The sequence below is a fragment of the Pyrus communis genome, chromosome 15, assembly GCF_963583255.1.
Source record: "Pyrus communis chromosome 15, drPyrComm1.1, whole genome shotgun sequence".
NCBI classification, from domain to species: domain Eukaryota; kingdom Viridiplantae; phylum Streptophyta; class Magnoliopsida; order Rosales; family Rosaceae; genus Pyrus; species Pyrus communis.
Genome location: NC_084817.1, coordinates 1,263,547 through 1,285,439, shown reverse-complemented (window position 1 = coordinate 1,285,439; position 21,893 = coordinate 1,263,547). Strand labels below are relative to the sequence as shown.

Here is a 21,893-nt window from a genome sequence, read left to right as displayed (position 1 = left end):
CTTTTGGGTTATAATCCCCTGCATTGCAGCTTTTATATGGAGCAACCTGTAAATTTATGGGCCTAAAAGCTTATAGCCCGTTAGGACGGCTGGGCTGCTCGGCCCGGCCCAAATTTACAAGTTTACTCTATATTGTAAATGAAACTTTAACGAAAAACTTCTTGTACTATTTATATATCGAAAAATCATATTTTTGTACTAAAAACTTAAAAAGTCAATCATGTTAATATTCACTTTACTTTTCATTTTGTTTTAAAACTCTCATTAGTTTTCTTATTATTTATAAACCCTACCGTTTACCTTGGAGACCTTTGCCTCTCGCTCGCTCTGTCTGTCTGTCTCTCTCTCTCTCTCTCTCTCTCTCTCTCTCTCTCGATCTTAGCATCTGTCAGTTTGTGACTCTCTAATCGTATTTCCACAGTTCAAAGTAGAAACACAACCGTTGAAGCGACAATGAGAAAACCCAGATCAAAGAAATCTCGCATGCAAAGTAAACACTCGGAGCTCCAGGAAGTCGAGCTTCTGAAATCGTGGATCGAATCCCAGCAACCCAAATGCGGTTCCAACCCCATGTCTCTTCCCGCTTTTCCCTCGGACGCCCGCGCTGGCCGCCTCGACTCCACAAGATTTTCGCGCTACGCCGGCGCCACCAGGTTCCACCAGCTGCCCATCTCTAAGAAGACCAAGGACTCCTTACGCCAATCCAAGAAGTACGTCCAAATGAGCGATATTCACAGGGCGTGTTTGCCCCACGCCTTAAGCGGCAGAGATGTTCGCGGTGCTGCCAAGACTGGCTCCGGAAAGACTCTTGCTTTTTTGTTAAACAATGTAAGAACTTAGTTGCCTTTGCCTTGTTTTCAGATTGTGGAAAAATTGTACAGAGAGAGATGGTGTCCTCAGGATGGGAGGATGGGGTGGGCAGCATCATAATCTCTCCGACAAGGGAAATAGCCAATCAAACATTTGATGTGTTGAGACTGGTGGGGAAGCACCATAGTTTTAGTGCTGCCCTCCTAATTGGACGTCGCCGTGGAAAAGATGTCGAAGCAGAGAAGGAGCTCGTAAATGAGTGCAACATATTGGTTTGCACGCCCGTCCGGCTTCTTCAGCACATGGATGAAAAGCCACATTTTGACTGTTCACAGCTTCAGGTCGACTTTATCATCTCTATCAGTAATATTGTATTGAATCTGCAGTTGCTTCTTGTTTCTTAATTTTCTTTATTCTTTGACTTAATTACATCCACACTAGCTTGGAACTCAAACTTGGTCTCAGTTAACCTCCTGCAACTCAAACCGTCAAGTCTGTTAACTTGGAACTCAAGTTATCCCCTTTTTTTGGGTATCCGTGACAGTAGTATTTCTCCATTCTCTCTCTCTCTCTCTCTTAAGAGGGATCCATTGTTCAGGGCACTCCGACAGTGGGTTTCAATAATCAAAACCAGATAGTTTTTAGATACCCTTGTAAGAATGATCCTTACAAAAAATTGTCAAAATCCAAGACCATTTGATGATTCAAAATTGAACGGTTCGGATTACCAAATAGCATTACATGTTTGGGCTCCCATGCAATCCCCTTCCGTGATTAGTAGAAAAGGCATCCCTATTATGAAGCTTCTCCTATATATATATATATATATATATATATATATATATGTGTGTGTATATGTATGTATGTATTTGTTTTACTGCTAATTTGGGTGGACTTTCACGGCTGTGGAGCAGGTTTGTGTCCTTGACGAGGTGGATAGTATGCTCAGCGATCCGAGTTTTAAGCAGACGATGAATGCAATCATTTCACAGCTACCGAAGCAAAGGCAAACCTTACTCTTCTCGGCAACTCACCCGAAGGATGTTAAGGATCTCGCAGCTCTATGTTTGAAGGGTCCAGAATTTCTCAGCGTGCATGAGAAGTCTGCGACAGCCACTCCTAGTAATTTGCAGCAAACATTTGTCATCGTTCCTCTTCACAAAAAGTTAGACTTGTTGTGGAGGTTCATAAAAAAAAAATCTAAAATCTAGGGTTCTAGTGTTTCTATCAACCAGAAAGCAGGTAAGTCGACATGTGTTATGTGAATTTGTGTTTTTTTATAAATGTTATCGTCCTTTGTACATTTCTCAATGATTCGTTAAAGTACACTTTTTTGAAACTCAAAGCATATTTGCTGAATAATACTTCATGTACATTTTTCACGTGCTACCGATCCATGATTTACCAAGTATGATTGTCGAATTGGTGTATTAATAGGTACAATTTGTATATGAAGCCTTTACAACGCTTCGTCCTGGAATACCCTTAATGGCTTTTTATGGTAAGTTGGACCAACTTAAAAGAATGGCAACGGTATCAGAGTATTGGAAGAAAACAGCAAGTAACGTGCACATACAGCACAGCAAGCTCAGTAAGGAACGTGCACAGACAGCACAGCAAGGAACGTGCAAGTGCATGTGTGCTGTCAGATTACAAGTGTGTAGGGTGTAAAGCTTTCAGCTTTCTTTGTATTGTGTATAAGTATGCCTTCCATAAGGCTTTCTAAGACATGAAATACATTAAAATTCAATATGGTATCAGAGCAGGAAAAATAACCTGCTTCTGCATCATCTTATCCATGTCGTAGATAGCTTCGTTGTTGAGGAGAACCGACACATCGGTGTGCTCCAAGAGGGAGTGAGTGGAAAGCACGCTGTTGTATGGCTCAACGACGGAGGTTGAGACCAGAGGAGACGGGTAGACTGTGAACCCAAGTTTCGATTTCTTTCCATAATCGACAGAGAGCCTGTCTAAGAGCAGAAAGCTGAGGCCAGAGCCGGTTCCACCTCCAACGGCGTGGAACACCAGAAAATCTTGAAGCCCCGTACAGTTATCAGCAAGAATTCGGATTCGATCAAGGCAGAGATAAACAATCCAAGCTGCTCCTTCCATTTCCTCAAACTCTCATCATCTTTATCTTTCTCAAGCTGCTCCTCCTTGCCTCATTTGAATCTTTGCTTTAACATCATCTATTGTTCCCTTGCTATCACACCACCCTTCCTCAGCTTCTTTTAAGAGATCGGCCTGGGTGCGACGTTCATTGATCATGTTCTGCACAGCTTGTCCCTCCATGGACATTCGCACGCGACGAGCTCTCACACGAGCCTGAACTCAAACAAGAGCTTGCATGCACCTCAGTGTCACAGCAGCCTGCTTCCTCACTTGTCGGCCCCGAACCAGAGCTTGCAGCCTCACTATTCCTCTCAAGGCCTTCAAAGCCCTTCTCGCCAAGAAGCCTCGGAAAGCAGTTTGGATTCTGATAGCAGCCCATTCTTGCCTCACAACCCTGAAATCCTTCGGCGGAGCTCAAACCACCGCAGCCACTGCTGCATTATAAACATCCGCCCCTCTCGGAGAATCCGACCCCTCCGATCCCGCCCTGTAATTACCTCTGTGTAGAGTGGTTTGGGATTTTATGATTCGTTTTGTTTGATAGCGAGTGTCGTTTTAGTGGCTGGTGGTTATGGATCTATAGGGATTTCGTTTACTGTGATGGATTTCTGAGTAAAAAAAAAATAAAAAAAAAAAAAAGAAAAAGGAAAAAAAAAAAAAAAAAAAAAAATTCTTTCTTTATTCTTATAGGTCTTTATATGGCGGAAGAGAATTCTTATTCGTTTGGAGATTCCCAGATACCTTCCTCCTCAACCGTGTCTGAGATGGATGTCAATCAAAATCAAAGATTAAGCTCGGTCTTGTTAAATGAGTTTAATTACTTACCTTGGTCGAGAGCAGTGAGTCTTGCCCTAGGTGGAAGGTCCAAGCTAGGGTTCATAAATGGAAGCATCGAAGTTCCTGATGTTTCTTCACCAACTTATGAAATCTGGCTTTGCAAGGATCAGCTGGTTATGTCATGGCTCCTAAATTCCATGGAACGTAAACTAGCTGAAATATTCAGTTATTCTGAATCATCATTCAAACTATGGCAGACAGTCAAGGAAATGTATGGCAGCCAGAACAATGTTGCACGTGTGTTTCAATTGAAGAAGAACATTTCCAACATACAACAAGAAGGAAAGCCCTTTGTTCAACTTCTAGGCAGCATGAAGAGCATGTGGAATGAGCTGGAAATGTATCGGCCTCACACAACTGAGGCGTCTTTACTACTGAAAAGGGCAGAAGAAGACAAGATATTCCAACTCTTGTCAAGTCTTGATCCAGGATACGAAGACCTACGAAGCCACATACTCATGAACCCCGAACTACCTTCCTTCACCAGCATATGTGCAACAATCCAACGTGAAGAAGTACGAAGGAAAGTCATGAACACTGGCACAAAGACCAGTGTAACTGAAGCAAGGGCTTATCTAGCCAACGAAAGAAAATACAAAGTGAAGAATCCACACTTAAAGTGCCAACACTGCAACTATACTGGTCACGTTAAGGAGACATGCTGGATTTTACATCCAGAATTAAAGCCAGAGTTCATGAAGGATAACAAGGGCTCACAAAGACTGAACCGTGCACCACATAGAGCCAACAATGCAACTACCTCAACCTCTCATAGGTCTGATGCACTCAAGAGCTTCACTGCAAATCCAGCTGCACTCATAAATGAGTTTGCAATGTATCTTCAAAGCAAGAAAGAAAGGATTAAGAGTGACCAAACGGTCGGCTTTGAAGATGGAAGTTCAATAGCTTTGCTAGGCAAGTTTGCTGGATTTCTGACAGAAACACAACACATGGCCCAAGATGACATGCAAGGTATCATGACTGCTTTTAAAACTGCTCTTAATGTAAATATGATGCATGATTTGTGGATTGTTGATTCGGGTGCCACAGATCATATGACCAACCATGTTTCTAAGTTTCACAAGTTTGAAAATTTTTCAAAACCGTCTCAAGTCTCAACTGCCAATGGTGAGAGTTCTAAGGTTTTAGGGAAGGGAAATATCAACTTAATATCGGACAAAATTGAGTAAGTAGCCTTATTTGTTCCTTCTTTTCCATTTCAACTTCTATTTGTGGGAAAAATCACCAATACCTTAAATTGTTTGGCCATTTTCTCTCCTCACAATGTCATTTTTCAGGATTGCCTCACCAAGAAGACGATTGGTGAAGGGTTTTACCTTGATGGCCTCTATTACATATCAAAAAACAGTCCCAGAGGATTTCAAGCCAAGTCCAGTCCATCCCAAGATAGTCAATTGTGGCATCAACGTTTAGCTCATCCTTCCCAACCTGTTTTGTCTTCCTTGTTTCCAAACTTAGGTAATGATTTAATTTCGTGTGAAACATGTCATTTGTCTAAAGCCACCAGATTGTCTTTTACCTCATCCTTATCTAGGACTAGTAAAGTTTTCGAACTAGTTCACTCAGATGTATGGGGACCAACGTTTGAATCTTTTGATGGTTATAAGTATTATGTAACTTTTGTTGATGATTTCTCTAGAGCCACATGGTTGTACCTTTTAAAGTCTAAGAGTGAAGTGATTGAAGTTTTTAAGGATTTTCACAATCTTGTTAAGAACCATTTTTCCTCTCAAATTCAAACCTTAAGATCTGACAATGGCACCGAATATATGTCTCATATCATGTCATTATATTTGAGCAAGCATGGTATCATGCATCAAACAAGTTGTGTCGGCACACCTCAACAAAATGGTGTAGCTGAAAGGAAAAATCGTGACATTCTGGAAAAAACGAGAGCATTAATGTTACAAATGAACGTACCAAAGAGATTTTGGACACAAGGAGTCATGGCGGCTGTGTACATCATCAATAGACTTCCTAGCCGAGTCTTGGGTTTTAAATCTCCACTTGAAGTCATGAAAGGAAGAAAAATCGACCTTTCACATCTTAGAGTCTTTGGCTGTGTCTGTTTTGTTCATATACAGTCACACCATCGAGATAAGTTGGACCCTAGAGCTCTCAAATGTATTTTTCTTGGTTATTCATCAACACAAAAAGGATATAAGTGCTATGATCCTCAACTAAGAAAAATAATTGTATCTAAAGATGTACGATTCCATGAAGCTAACCCTTTTTTCAGCAAATCACATGAAGCCACAAGTCAGGGGGAGTGCATCTTAGACCTAATTCCTCTACCAAGAATCTGTACTTCTACACCTCCCATTGAAGTCAATAATGAAGGTACTCATCCTGATAATTCTGTGCATGATGATGACAACGGCAACATAGAAAATCCTCAAGGAGTGGATGACAATTTGAATGAGGATGAGACAAACCTCCTAGTACCTCGACGCAATCCTCGGCGTGATAGACAACCTCCCACAAGGTTTCAAGATTTTGTCACATATAAACCGAGGCATCCAATTTCAAATTGCGTGTCGTATCAAAAGGTAACTCCATCTCATGCTGCCTTTCTTAACAACATTTCAAGTCACAGTGAGCCTTAAAACTTTTATGAGGCTAATAATCAAGTTGTGTGGAAAGAAGCAATGAGAGAAGAACTCAAAGCACTAGACCAACACAAAACCTGGAGCATCACCAAACTTCCACAAGGAAAAAAGGCAGTAGGCTGTAAGTGGATCTATAAGATCAAGTTTAATTCTGATGGTTCGATTGAGAGGCATAAAGCCAGGCTGATGGCTCGAGGATTCACTCAAACATTTGAGGTGGATTACAAGGAAACATTTGCTCCTGTCGCAAAAATGAACTCAGTAAGGGTTCTATTGTCTGTTGCCGTCAATAAAGGTTGGTCTATGTATCAAATGGACGTGAAGAACGCCTTTCTACATGGTGATCTTGAAGAAGAAGTCTATATGAGATTGCCACCAGGACACCCTCAAAGCCAAGAGCCTAATTTGGTGTGTAAGTTACATAAGTCAATTTATGGACTGAAGCAATCACCACGTGCTTGGTATGCAAAACTAAGTACCGTTCTTCATAGCATTGGTTTCAAAAGGAGTAATGCAGATTCATCATTATTTGTTCGCACAAGAGTTGCAAGCAAATTAGTTGTGTTGATATATGTGGATGACTTAATAATTACAGGTGATAATGCTGCTGAAATCACCACACTCAAACAGTCACTTCAACAACAATTTACGGTTAAAGATCTTGGGGTGTTGAAGTATTTTCTTGGAATCAAAATGGCATCTTCTTACAAGGGACTATTTCTTAATCAACGAAAGTACGTCATGGACCTACTTAAAGATGCAAATATGAGTGATGCCAAGCCTGCACTTACCCCTCTTGATAGCAAGCTCAAGCTTGACTTGGGAGGCACGCCACTCTCGGATATCAGCTTATATCAGAGGCTTGTCGGCAAGCTGATCTACCTAACGATCACCAGACCAGACATCTCACATTTAGTAAGTATTGCCAGTCAGTTCATGCACTCTCCCACCATCGAGCATCTGAACCTTGTCAAAAGAATCTTACGTTACTTAAAAGGGTCTGTTGGTCGTGGCATCCTCATGGCAAAGAATGACAACACTCAAATCATGGGGTACTGTAATGCTGATTGGGCAGGAAACGCAATCGATCGCAAGTCCACCACTGGTTATTGTACCTTTGTTGGTGGAAACCTGGTCACGTGGAAGAGCAAGAAACAAACTGTCATCGCAAGATCAAGTGCCGAAGCTGAATATCGTGCAATGGCCTCAACCGCGTGTGAGCTGATATGGCTAAAAGGACTTTTATGTGACTTAGGTGTGTTCACAGCTCAACCAATGACCTTATTCTGTGACAACCAGGCTGCCATGCACATAGCATCAAACCCCGTCTTTCACGAGAGGACGAAGCATATTGAAGTCGACTGTCATTATGTCCGTGAACAAGTACAGTCGCAGGTGATTCAGACACATTATGTAAAAAGCCTCGATCAGCTGGCTGATATATTCACCAAACCTCTGGCTTCTCATCAGTTTCAAAGACTCCTCTCCAAGCTTGGATCCATCAACCTACTGGATCCAGCTTGAGGGGGAGTATTGGAAGAAAACAGCAAGTAACGTGCACATACAGCACAACAAGTAACGTGCATAGACAGCACAGCAAGAACAGCACAGCAAGCTCAGTAAGGAACGTGCACAGACAGCACAGCAAGGAACGTGCAAGTGCATGTGTGCTGTCTGTGCACGTTCCTTACTGAGCTTGCTGTGCTGTCTGTGCACGTTACTTGTTGTGCTGTATGTGCACGTTACTTGCTGTTTTCTTCCAATACAGAGTTTAGTAAACAACCTTCAGTACTTTTTTCGACTGATGTGGCTTCAAGAGGCCTTGACTTCAACCAGGGAGTCGACTGGGTTGTTCAGGTGAGTTTTTGTCTTCAACATAAGCTAGAAAGGTAAAAGGAAGCTCTGATGGAATTTGTGATGTTGCATCTTTTTCGCATGTGCAGGTGGATTGTCCAGGAGATGTTGCATCTTACATACACAGAGTTGGTCGAACCGCTTGCTATGACTCGGCAGGGAAATCACTTTTATTTCTGATGCCGTCGGAAGAAAAAATGCTTGAGAAATTACAAGCGGCAAAAATACCTATACGGGAAATAAATGTAAAGTGATTGTACTTTTTCTCTATTTTCCACATCTTTCTATTGTTCCTGCCATTGATTTGTGGCCTACGTTAAATTAGCTGTTCCACTGATTTCTCAGCCTAACAAGAACGTAGTGCAATCAGTGTCCGGAAAGTTGGCAGATTCTATAGTCCAAGACCCAGATCTACACGGTCTGGCTCAAAGTGCCTATAAAACGTACTGAAATCTGTTTACAAGAAGGACAAAGAGAATATCGACGTTACAAAACTACCCATTGATGAGTTTTCTGCATCGACCCCCAGAATCCGCTTTTTAAACAACAAAATCAAGTCCTCATCCAAGAAAGTATCAGAACTATCTCCCACTGTTGAACCAGAGCATTTGGACAAGGACAATGAATTGGAGCTGCTTCGTAAAGAGGAGCTTGATCTTGGTTATTCTAGTGACGAGGAAGGGGATAAAGATCCTCTTCTAACAAATGATATAGCACATGCCGCAGACGGGAAAGGAAGAAAAATTGAACATATTTTGTAAGTTTCTTGTATATTATGTTTTATACTTGTTTTAACTCAGATGATTAGCTTAAAGGGCAGTATGATAACATTTTTGTTTTTTTGTTTTCAGTTTTCAATGAGTCAACAAAAACTATAAGCTAAAAGTGACTTGGTTATCGAAGAAGATCTTGTCCAGCTTTAGTAATAGTGGACGCATTACCATTGTCACACGACGAACTCTGAACTTATAATACTTATGTGACTCGCAGGTTGCATTGTACAGCGTCAACTCGGGTTTTCAAGAAGAAGTTAAAGATCAATATCCATAGACCAGTGGGAACTAGAGTTGTTTTGGGCGAGGAAGGCAACACGCTACCACCACTAGCAAGGCTGGCTGATACCAACAATGACAGTGGTCTGCTCGATCAAATTCAAGGTATGCATTTTCGTGTCGGATCTTGTCTCTTCCAAAGAAAGTGATTGCCCTGAAATTGCTCTTTTTTTAACGTAGACAAGAAGAACGAATATTATAGGAAGCTTATGGAAGATTTGAAGAAGGTGGACAAGGATGACAAGGTTCTATACCGTCATTGCTGCCGCGAGAAGCGTTTAAAGGATAAGATTAAGTCGAAGAGAGGGAACACGGACGAGCAGGAGGAGGACGATATTTCAGATTCGGAAGGAGAGCCGTCTGCAGATCGACCCCGTAAAAGGCCAAAGATATACTTTGATTGTGGGAGCGATGGGGAGATAAAAAAGAGGGATAAACCGGGGTTCATTGCTGACTCAATATCTTTGGGGGAACAAGAAGTTATTGCTCTCAAATTGTTAAGTTCCATGCACTCGCAACTATAGGGAAAGGACTTACATGGAATAAATTTATCGTTATGTGGCTTTCTGTATCTAATAATACATGGTCAAGTGTAAGTTTTTCTTCACATGATAATGTATTATTAGATTGAAGCGTCACGTGGCGGTAAATCCGTTTCATGGAAGCCATAATCTTTTTAAATGCTTTATTAGGGACGGTCAGTTCATGAAGTTGTGTATGCTGTGTTTTTAAATTATTTTTTAAAATTATTTTAGATGCTTAGTCATAGACTTGTCACTGGTGAGTTTTTTTGTTGATCGAAAACTCGTGCCCATCTCATTACCCCTCGACTACTATAACAAGAAACAAATATAATACTCGAGATAAGAGAGATCACTCGAATTGAACTCAAGATCAACTTGAGGGGCGTCGAGATAGTTCGAGTTGTTTTCGGAGGTCGCGGCGACCAACCCAAGACACCTCTGGTGACCCATTCTCTCGACGCTGCTCGCGACAACAAGCACCCAAGACCCTGCTCGTGACCCATGCCTTATATATGAAAGCTTATCCACACATATGGTGTCACATGATCGACTTTCTCCTTCTTTATATCGATTGTGTTAAAAATAAAAAATAAAAGGCATAATTAGTGTTATTGCTCGTGAGTCGCGAACATGCATGTTAGCAATCCACTTTGCCAATCAAACTTGTCACCCAAGTTCTATCCTCGTGTCCAACTTTTCCCTTATGCTGTTAGGCCGGTCTGAGATGAAGGTTGGTCCGAAAAATTGAATAAAGAGGGGGTGTCACTTTAAGATAATAATTGATATGGCATAGGTTTACCGTTATGGTAACGTTGTGTGTCAATGAGATAAAAATATGTAAAAAAATTTGTCTTTATGTCTTTGAAAATGAAGAGCAACTTACATAAAACGGGACTTACTACAACGTGATATTTCGATCCAATAATACATTGTTATGTGAAGAAAAACTTGCACACAGCAATGCATTATTGGAAAATGAACGCCACATAAATGTAATGATGAACCTGTTTCATATAAAATTATCGTTTCATTAATATGAGATGTCACGTGATGATAAAATCGTGTTACTCGTATCAGGTAAGTTCTTGATTTTAGTGGAGATAATAATTGATTAGAAGACAAGTAACGATAATGTAGTAGTAGCCATCAGCATGAATAATAGAGTCGTACGTAGAACAAAGGAAACAACCCATCTCTTTCTTCCATTTGATTTCTAGCTCAACTTGCTGACAAATCGTACGAACCAAAACAACCCACGTCTCTACAAATTCACCATCTTCTCGGAAGCCCACCCGCACAAAACACCAACCATAAGTATCTGCTTATCTCCCCGCTCCAATAGAACTCACTTCCTCACACAGTCACACTCACCATTAACAATGGATCGTCTCGCCTCCCACTTCCTCCTCCTCCTCCTCCTCTCCCTCCTATCCTCCGCCGCAGTTTCCAACTACGCCGACCCTATCATCCGACAAGTCGTTTCGGAAACTGACAAAGATCATCTCCTCCACGCCGAGCACTTCTCCAGCTTCAAAGCCACGTTCGGGAAGACCTACGCGACTCAAGTGGAGCACGACTACAGGTTCGGCGTCTTCAAGGCCAACCTCCGCCGAGCCAAGCGGCACCAGGCGCTCGACCCCTCTGCCGTCCACGGTGTCACCAAGTTCTCTGATCTCACTCCCAAGGAGTTTCGCAGGAACTTTCTCGGACTCAAGCGTCGTCTCCGGCTTCCAGCCGACGAGAACAAGGCTCCGATTCTTCCCACCAATGATCTTCCAACGGACTTTGATTGGCGCGACAAAGGTGCTGTCACGCCGGTGAAGGACCAGGTACAAATATTTCTAAATTTTTATTTATTTATTTGAAAAAAATAAATGGAATTTCTGTGGATAATTATTTTTCGTTTTGGAATGCGATGGTGAAAATTAGGGTTCTTGTGGGTCGTGCTGGGCGTTTAGTGCGACGGGAGCTTTGGAAGGAGCTCATTATTTGGAAACAGGGGAGCTCGTCAGTCTGAGTGAGCAGCAGCTTGTTGACTGTGACCATGAGGTTCTAATCTACGTACTTTACTTTCCTTGTATATGTGTATATGTGTATATGTATATATGTATGTGTATATGTGTGTATATATATTGTATATATGTATGTGTGTATGAATATATATTGTTTTCTTTATATAATGAATGATTATTTGGTCTTTTCTGTGCTTAAAGTATTGAACTTTTTGCTCTTTGAGAAGAACAAAACTTGAAAGATTAAGCTAATTGCTTCACTAATTTCTATCGTGTTATATTATCATTTACTATCTGAAAACAATTAAACGCATTTGAAAATTTGATTTTTAATGAGGAAATTGTAAACAAAGAGAAATGTATGTTCTTTGAGACTGTTTACTGTTTGACATTCATGGTTAAAAAACACTGAACTTAGACTCGTACCATTCGTAGATAAGAAGAATTTTCATACGCTTGGGAGGCTACTGTGGCGGTATCCCAAGTGTAGTTAAGTTTCTTTTGCGGATACTTGTACTTGTGATAGAGAAGATGAACTTTCCTACAATTTGATGTCACCGTGGCAGTTTAGCAAGTGTAGGTAAGTTCCTCTCGTGGTCGAGGGTGGTGGCGATGTGTGTTAATTTAGGAAGTTGGGTTTTGTTAATCCTGCGTAGATTTGACTATCCTCATTGCATTATCTTATATCAAGCCTGAACATTTTGCAGTGTGATCCGGAAGAATATGGCTCGTGTGACTCGGGTTGCAATGGCGGGCTGATGAACAATGCCTTTGAGTACGCACTCAAGGCTGGCGGGCTAGAACGAGAGGAAGATTATCCTTACACCGGGACTGATGACACCTGCAAATTCGACAAGAGCAAAGTTGTTTCTTCCGTGAATAACTTCAGCGTTATTTCTACCGACGAAGATCAAATCGCTGCAAATTTGGTTAACCATGGCCCTCTTGCAGGTACTTCAGCGTAGGATTCCTTCAAATTGATGCTCACATTTTTATTCTCCGTTTACTGAATCGTTAACTTGGTTTGCATGGTGCAGTTGGGATCAATGCGGTGTTCATGCAAACATACGTAGGCGGAGTTTCGTGCCCTTACATCTGCGGAAAGCGAATTGATCACGGAGTGCTTCTGGTGGGTTATGGTTCTTCGGGTTTTGCTCCGATTCGATTTAAGGAGAAGCCGTACTGGATCTTGAAGAATTCATGGGGACAGAGCTGGGGAGAGCAGGGATATTACAAGATCTGCAGGGGTTATAATTCTTGTGGGGTGGATTCCTTGGTCTCAACTGTTGCTGCTCTGCATACATCCAACAAGTAGTTTACGACGGCACCGTATTATTATTGTACCTTGTTTAGGAATTTGGGAGATTTGTAAATATACTTGTGTGATTTGATCTCCTAGATAATATAGATAAATGGGGCTAATAAGTTTATGTTTATGTCATGGTTTAATGATGGTTGAAGTTGTATAATGTTTATGTATTTATATTGATCTTATGGGATTGTTTACTTAATTATTATGCTTTGTGTTGTAAATAGTATTTTATAATTAGCATGTTTGTGTAAACGAGAATAGGAAAAGCAAAATCCTAGATTTTGGCTCTATGAGCAAGAGAAAAAGTAATGTGCGAACGTTATACATTACAATTATAATATCATATTTAGGTTCAGTTTTTAGGTTTCTGAGTGTTTCATGTGACTTGTCTATTTGGGTTTGATTCATTTAGGTTCTGCTTTTAGCCAAAAATTGAAAATCAAATCGAAATTACTATTTGGTTCAGTTTTTGCAATTTGTAAAGGAGAAACCAAATTATTCAGTTCGGTTTTTGCACTTGCATTTTTTTGTAGGTTTTAACAATCTAACGAATAAGGCTTTCAACATATTTGGGCCCAAAATTGGTTTACGTACTCTTGAATTGAAACTAGACTGGTTGACACGAAATTAGGCTTGGAATTTATTTTTATTTTTTTATATTTTTTACAAACGATGTGACAATCTATACTAAATTAATATAATCTACAAAGAAAGAGATTGGGAAACGGGGACCTCGAGTACATGAGTGCATGCTTCTAACAAGTTGAGTTACAAGCCACTTATAACCTGCTAAAATTATTAGAAAGAAAATTTGAGTTTAGGTGCAAGAAGGTGGTTTTGTTGCCCTAAGTATTCCAACCCACATATTACTTCTCGAGGTACTTAGTGTAAACTGTAAGCGCGTATTGCTCCTTTTTTGGGCTTGCTTACGTAGTCAGTTAGGCATGCCCAGTTCCTTCATAAGCCACACTCTGTAGGCCCAACTTATGTTGATGAAAATTAATCCAACTCATTTTCTTAAAGACAAATGCGAATGAGATTATCTTAAAAGTAGGATTCTCTACAGATTTTATGTCACCTATATTTTTGGCATAATATTTTATAATAATGATGAACGTTAAGTTGTAAAGTTATAGAAAGGTCATTGAGAGTCTCATTGAGAGAGTTTCATTTGCATTTCACTTCTTAAAATTGATTAGATATGCAAGCGGCATTACTAATGAGAATTTTTCCGTACATCCGAGATTCCCAGTTTCGAATTTCTCCTTCCCACTATCTTTAAAATTCTCATTTTTATCAAAAGCCAAGGGGGCAGCTTTGCATCCATGGTTCCTTTCCCTTTTTTTTTAATACCTACATGTCTTATGCATTATTTCCTTTGTGTCTGTTTCCTCTAGGCCTTTGGCAAAGGAGGATTCAAGGATTTGTAACCTTTCGTGAGACATGATGACATTTAATTATCGGCTAATATACAAAAAATCGGCTTTTTAAAGGGGAGCCTACCCTCTAATTATTCACTCTAAAATCTAAATTCCAATCATGTCGGGCAGTGGCCGCATGCAGTGCCACTATGACCCTACCCCTAACTTCAAGCTGGACCCACCCTACAAAAATCCATTGGCACTGGGCCATCTTTACATACGTAATTACGTATTAGGCAGGTACTTAAGAAAAACCTTCAGCATCTTCCCCAAAACTTCGAACGTTATTTATCTTTGTCCTCTGGACGTTCAATCTATTTATGAGCCCTCTAAATGAGTTGAATTAGTGGGAGATCCATAATTTTAATTTTGGATGGTCATAACGAAGAGACGTTAGGTGTCAATCCGACGACAAATTGAGGTGTCTATGCAGCTAGACGGGATCTAGGCAACTGATTAGATTGAATAGACTGATTTAACTAAGGGCCGGTTTGAAATTGTGGTGCTTTTAATAAAAGCAGCTTATTAAAAAATCTGGAACATTAAATGTGTTTGGTAAGGCAAAAAAAAAAAGTGTTGTCAATGACAGTAGAAAAACAGAAACATGGTCTAACATGCTTCTAAAAAAAAGTTTTTTTTTTCTTTTTTCAAAGCATATAGTAATCAATGCTTATTTAATGAAATTTTCAAATGGCAAGTATACCCTCGCATGTTTTACAAAATTGCAATCTTTGCCCCTATATTATTATCTTTGACAATTATTGTATCACATTAAATACCATATCATGTTTAGTCATTTAAATATTCAAAGTAATTTAAGGTTTACCAAGCACTCAAACACTTTTTATTTTATTTTATTAAAAGTATTAAAAAAAAAAAAAACTTTACCAAACACTCAACTTTAAGTACAGCAATACCAAACTAGCCCTAAACTTACTATATATCATACATGTAATGCCTATTTACATTTACAACAAAAATTATACTTGTATTGAGAATTTGAGGTTTATTATTTTGATTAGGTTTATTATTCAACATATATTACACACAAAAATAGAATTTTTGATTTAGTAATTTAATGAATTTGATGGTATGAGATGAAAGTGCAAGCAACTACAAGTTCATAGTACATTATGAAATACTTTGCAGAGATCGTATGAATTTATAAGAAATAAAAAATAATAACGGTGTCAAACATATGGTATAAAAATATTGGCTGAGTAATACACCATCCATTTGCTAATTAAAATGCTTGGGTGGCACATACAATAGTTTTTTTTCAAACAAAAAAAAAAAAAAAATTGGTGGGAGTTGGTCACGTCGGAAATGAAGAGAAAAGTCTTTTTTCTTTGTTGTAACCAAGGTTCAAAAACAACAAAGCCATGGTGGTGTTATCTCATCTAGCACATGTCCAAACCATTGGATGGTCCTCAGAGATTCTCACAAGTGTTTTTTCGAACATCGGGGTGGTCCTGGGACCACGACCACCCTGGTCGAAGAGTGGATCCGCGCCTAAGTTGGATCCCACAACTTTTTTGTGTCATATTTCTAATGAGCAATTAGCTCATTTAAAATAAAAATAAAAATAAAAACCAACGGCTCACTTTTTCAATTTAAATGGACGACCTATATTTTATGAGTTGTTAGATATTACTCAGATTAATGGTCCATCTTCTTCCAAACCGTTACTCTTACAGTTATTGAACTTACACTAGTGTAAGAATAGTGTTATAGGAATCAAGCTCAGGCAGCTTAATTCTTATATTTAAGTATCACACTCACTTGAACCACTGTGAAAGACATAAGGGCATATAAGTCAACAAATTGTTACATTCACATGGTAAACTAAACTAGTAAAGATTTGGAATTCCGATAATTGAGGTATGAAGAAAAATTAAGATGAACTGAAACCTATTGTTATATTGCATATTTAAAGGCTTATATTGTACAGCGTGAACTAAAATACGCTCGAATTTGACATAATTAACATGAAAACATCGACATAAATTAAAAGTTAAGGAAGATTCATGACCAAAATGAAATTTTACTGGGCAAAATGAAACGATATGTATAATTAAGGAGGAATTGCTAAATTCTCCAATAATAAGATGAACTAATCGAAATTGTATATAATCAATACATACGTTTGGTGTAAAAAAATGAGAATAATTTCAATTGCATAGTTCAATTTGGCGAATAATTATTATTAGAATGGTAGTGATATTCACACACTCATATTTACTTTTCATATACCCTTCTCTGTTTTCGGCCAACAGATCAAATGAATTGAAAAGAAATCAACTATAAAATTAACAAGGGTGTGCGTGAGGTTAAAATAAATATGTGAATATCACTATTATGTTAGAATTCGAGAATAATAACCATGCATTCTCATCCTTGGTCTCTTTTTCAAATAGTGTTGAATAATTCTTTTGGAGAGTTGATAATTATTTATTTTTCAAATACTAATATATATATATATATATATATGTATGTATAGGAAGCCTTTAAGTGAAGTGATTCTTTTTTTTTAATAAAAATGAGGATTAGTTGTGGGGTCCACATTACATCGAATTTTAACGATCTGAACCGTCTATTTTTCAAGTTGCAACTCATAGATCATCCTTGCAAAATATTAGCCAAATTATAAATATTTAAGACATCTAATTGGGTTCAAAAAAAATTAACGAATACTTTGTTATATAAGAAACAATGAAATTTTATCATGATAATTAAATAGGTAAATGGTTTGGGATTGAATTGAATTTTTGTAAGGATAGTTTATGAATCGAGACTTACAAAATAGATGGTTTGGATCGTTGAAGTTCGATGTGGAGTGAACCTCACACCTAATCCCTATTTTTTGGAAGAAAAAAAAATTGAGAATCCCTCTGTATAAATGACCTATATATATTTGTATATATATATATATATATAATAATTTAACAAAATCTTGATAATAATATAAGAACGGTAATCAAGTTTCCACGTGGGTATAGTTTAAGCATGAATATTTGAGGTTAAGGGGGAAGCTAGTCAACTTGAAGGAGAAAGCACTGGGCTCGAGAGTGAAACAAAGAAGAATCTCTGAGACACAATAATTGGGACTTCCACACAAAAATTCATCAATTGGACTTGCACACAAAAATTCATCATCTCCAATTATTTTCTTTTCCCGCGATTTATTCTCAACCTTTCTATTATTTATTTTTGATAATCGACCAATTGATTATTGCCCCATTTTACATTATCATAACTTTATAATAAAAGAAGTCTAGATGGGATTTAAGTTTGAACAAACGAGAACCTGACACATTACTTGATGAATGAAACTTGATAAAAAGAAGATTAGGTGTATAATGTTTACATATATAATGACGTAATTCAACTTAACTGGAGTATGCTTGAATTTTTTTTAGAGCGTAAGTATATTCACAAGCGGATTTAGCAAACAAGCTTCAACAAAATTTCAAGAGATATCAAAGCGCTACATGCTGGATAGCCCATGAACACATTATTCTACTATTACAAACACTTTTTATCAATTTACATCGAATTTTGCTAAAAGCACTTCCGATTTTCGAAAAACATTTTTGACATTCCTATCTGCAATTCCTAAACAAACCCTGTCTCTTTCTCAAAAGTTTGATTGGGGGAGAGACAAGACCCCCATTGCCTCGGGTCCCTAGTCTACCCTTTACCCTAATTTTGAGGGTATTTTTTTGACTAAAGTGCAGCTTAATTAATCTGAATATATTCAAAGTACAGCTAATCAACATTGATGGACATTTGGAGCTTTTCTTTGCTTAGACGGGCCTCTCTCGCCAGAGTCAAGGTCAGCGTACGGCTAAGGCGGCCGGAGTCTGTACTTATTTCGATCATATAATCGGAAATCCAATAATTAGTGGGCACTAATTTGGGAGGCTTCACGTGATCGTCTTTGGTGAAAAGGCATTTTATCTTTATCAACCCAGCTTCCTTTTTTTTTTTTTTTTTAAATTTAAAATGAATCAACCGATAGTTTCGTTATAGAAGTTCACCATTCTAAGGATCGGAAAGATTTATAGAGGCATTTGAATCTTCCTGATGTTTCTTCCGACCTATATTTTCAACCTCATGGAATTGGTAACCCATGATTTAATGTACAAAAGTCCTACTACAAGAAAACTTAAATAGTATATAATATTGATTATTATTTTGTTCCAGAAAAATAGACTTTATTATAATCTAATTAAAATGTTTACATCATCCGCAAGAATGTTAAATAGAAATTCAAGACCACTATATGTCAAATTCTCTCTTTTCCTTGTTCCAACTTAGTAATATTGTTTGTAATAAAAAAAAATGGCTAAATGACTTGTCGATATGGCTTTGGCACTGACATGCATTTTACCACCCTATTAGCCACTGATAGGTCTTTTTACTGACTACATTTTGTACGATAAGAAAACTGTATTTCCTCTGAACTCATGCTAATGATCACCGACTAATTTCGTGAATTACATGAGTTATAGTTTTTTTTTTTTTCCATCCAATTGGCAATATGAGGAATAACTCAACTTATTTATAAACTTATGCAAAATCTCTCATCTCATTAATGTAGGATTTATTCTTCAACATGCCCGTGGAGAATTTTCAAACCTAACACATGGACAACACAAATCTAATGACGTAAAGCACGTTTAGCCGTTCGGCTTCACACCTAAAATAATCTACTCTGATATCATGAAAGATTATGTAGCAGAGAAAAACATAAAAAGTATGTGGCCGAATTCCTCAATATCTTAACCTATCAACATAATCATACATGGGATAGGGTACAATGTCTCTAGTATCTACCATGAAACATACCACGTTAGTGCTCTAGCTATGACATTTTAATGTTTCATAAAACTTTAAGACATTTTAAATTAAAAAGGAGAAAAGATACCTTCAATTTAGTAACATATAGATTTTTCTTGTCACTCGTAGATATTCATTTAAAATTTTTAATCTTTATATAGCCTTTGTGTCCCGTTGGTGCTTTGGCATCACTTTGTGTCTCATCTCTACATTTATTTTTGTGCAAAAAAGCACTATTCAAATACATACTCTTTGCGCTACTACCCAAAAAAGGTCATGCAACAAAACAGTGTGATTGAAAACAAGTGACAGCAACATATTAAAATAATTAAAATATTTTGAACATTTAGACTACGATTTACTCTCATAAATATTGACTCAACCCAATTGCAAATCGTTGGGACTACTTGGTACGCTAATCCCACGTTAAAAACGTTTTACTAATATATACAATATTGTATCCAGCTAAAATGTCACGGAGATTCAATTCAAACGTTGGACTTGAACACAATCACATTGACCATAGCAATTGTTTGGAATTGCTTTTAAAATAATTGAAAGCGTTTTAAAGAATATTTTTGAATTCCTAAAGCACTCAAAGTACTTCTTGGAAACATAGACGAAGCCAAAGATCTGTATCGATGAGGGCATCTTTAAACAACAAAGTCACAAATTAAAAAGATAAAAAATTTACTAAACAAAACACTTTTGTACATTAAATCCGTAAGTTTTCTAACAGAACATATTACAATATCCCTTAACGCGTTTTCATGTTTTAAAAGCGTTGCATGACAACTTCACTAACCATACCATTAATTATCTCCCTATAAAAATAGGGGTGTGATATCCACACACCTTTTTTTACTTCTCCCGCACTTTTTGGTTTTTAACCGTCGGATCAGATGAATTGAAGAAGATCAACGGATAGAAATTAACAAGGGTGTGTGAGAAGTAAAAAGGGATGTGTGGATAACACACCCCTAAAAATAACCATGTTATCATTCATCCATGGATCTCTTATATGATTTCTCAATTGATTCTTCAGAAAATTCACGTCTGAAGATGCTCTTCAACGATGGCATTAGCAACTGGAAGAGTTAATGTTGATGTCATGTCATGTCTATCGCATGAGTTTGCTATATCCAATATGTACATTTTTACAGGATTCACCTATATTTTTACTAAATGACTGATTCTAAAGATATTTTCATTAAGAGCACTTTCAACTACTTTAAAAACATTTCTAAACGAGTCTATTATCTCTCTATACAACTAATCCGAATCTCATGTCCACTAAAAAAAGAAAATTCAAATCTCCAATTTTGTAATTTAGAGTAGAGTACAACATTATTTGGAAAATCAAAATCGAGTTGTTTTTAACTTTTTATCAATCTTATCGATAAATGTATTTGGATTTGAAAAAAATTGAATTTGGTGCCTGCTGGCATATAACCAACATGGAGCTGGGGTGCATATGCCCTACAGTACATAGGAACAGCCCTTCAAGCCTAATTCTGTTAAATATTGCCATCAAAGATGTTGACCTTTTTTTTACAACCGCCCAAATTAAATCACAAAACACCAAATTTTTTGTATCAATTAGTCAATCACAAAATGATTACCCGAAGAATTTTAGTGGGACACGAGGCATCCAGCGACGTCAAAACAAATACGGCCCCCTAGAATTTCGTAAATCTCGATCTAAATTACGTTACCCAAAAAAAGAAGATGATGTTTTCTAGGGTTCCTTAGAAACTCGTTGGATAAAGTCACGGGCGCTTAAAGTACACATGGCTTCTAGATATAGGTCTGTCATGAAGTGTGAGGATGTATACGGATGTGATATTAGAAATTTTAGGAGTCATGAACACAAATAACGTTTTGTATTATTTTACATGTTACGGTAAAATGATAAATTTTAAACGATGATGCTGATGTATTTCATTTTAAGAAAACAACTTAAATGAAATGAATTGATTAATTTTTTAGATTCTCGGCCTAATGATGCAATGTTATAAGAAAAATTACACTACGATTATATTTTCAGACACTACATGACCGTTTACCTATTCTCCTTTGGGTTTAAAATTTATATTAACGAAATTCAAAATATAATTTGAATGAAAAAATAACATAAAAATAAAGGGTGTGAAGATAAACCATCAAATTGCTCATGAGATGTGTTTTTTTTTGGGGGGTAAGATTGAGAAATCAAAATGGGTAAAAAAATATCTTAATTACAGAGACTGGTCAGAAAAAAGTAGTAAGCGGGTTTTCCGGTGCAATGACGAGTAAGGCAAAGCTGATGCGGCGACACGTGGATGAACGAGGACCGTCGAGTGAGGATACGACGTCTGGGATCGAGCCGTGTGAACTGTGAAGGTTGATTGAAACTGGAAGGACTTGCAGATGGTTTAGTCGATCTCCCAGTCGCTCAGTATCTCTCTCTCACTAAAAACTTGCATACAGTGGACAGGTTCAGAGAGA

At 37.9% G+C, this 21,893-nt stretch overlaps 1 protein-coding gene and 1 pseudogene across 1 annotated transcript; both read left to right on the top strand.

Annotated features, from left to right (window-relative positions):
• The first annotated feature begins 453 nt into the window (after nucleotides 1-453).
• On the top strand, nucleotides 454-9,819 carry LOC137718041 (DEAD-box ATP-dependent RNA helicase 32-like; annotated as a pseudogene).
• A 1,293-nt stretch (nucleotides 9,820-11,112) lies between these two features.
• On the top strand, nucleotides 11,113-13,364 carry LOC137717767 (probable cysteine protease RD19C). Its single transcript, XM_068457245.1, has 4 exons — nucleotides 11,113-11,648; nucleotides 11,749-11,868; nucleotides 12,539-12,782; nucleotides 12,869-13,364. Exons 1-4 carry the CDS (start codon nucleotides 11,199-11,201, stop codon nucleotides 13,144-13,146), a joined length of 1,092 nt encoding a protein of 363 aa, XP_068313346.1. The 5' UTR covers nucleotides 11,113-11,198; the 3' UTR covers nucleotides 13,147-13,364.
• Nucleotides 13,365-21,893: the final 8,529 nt, after the last annotated feature.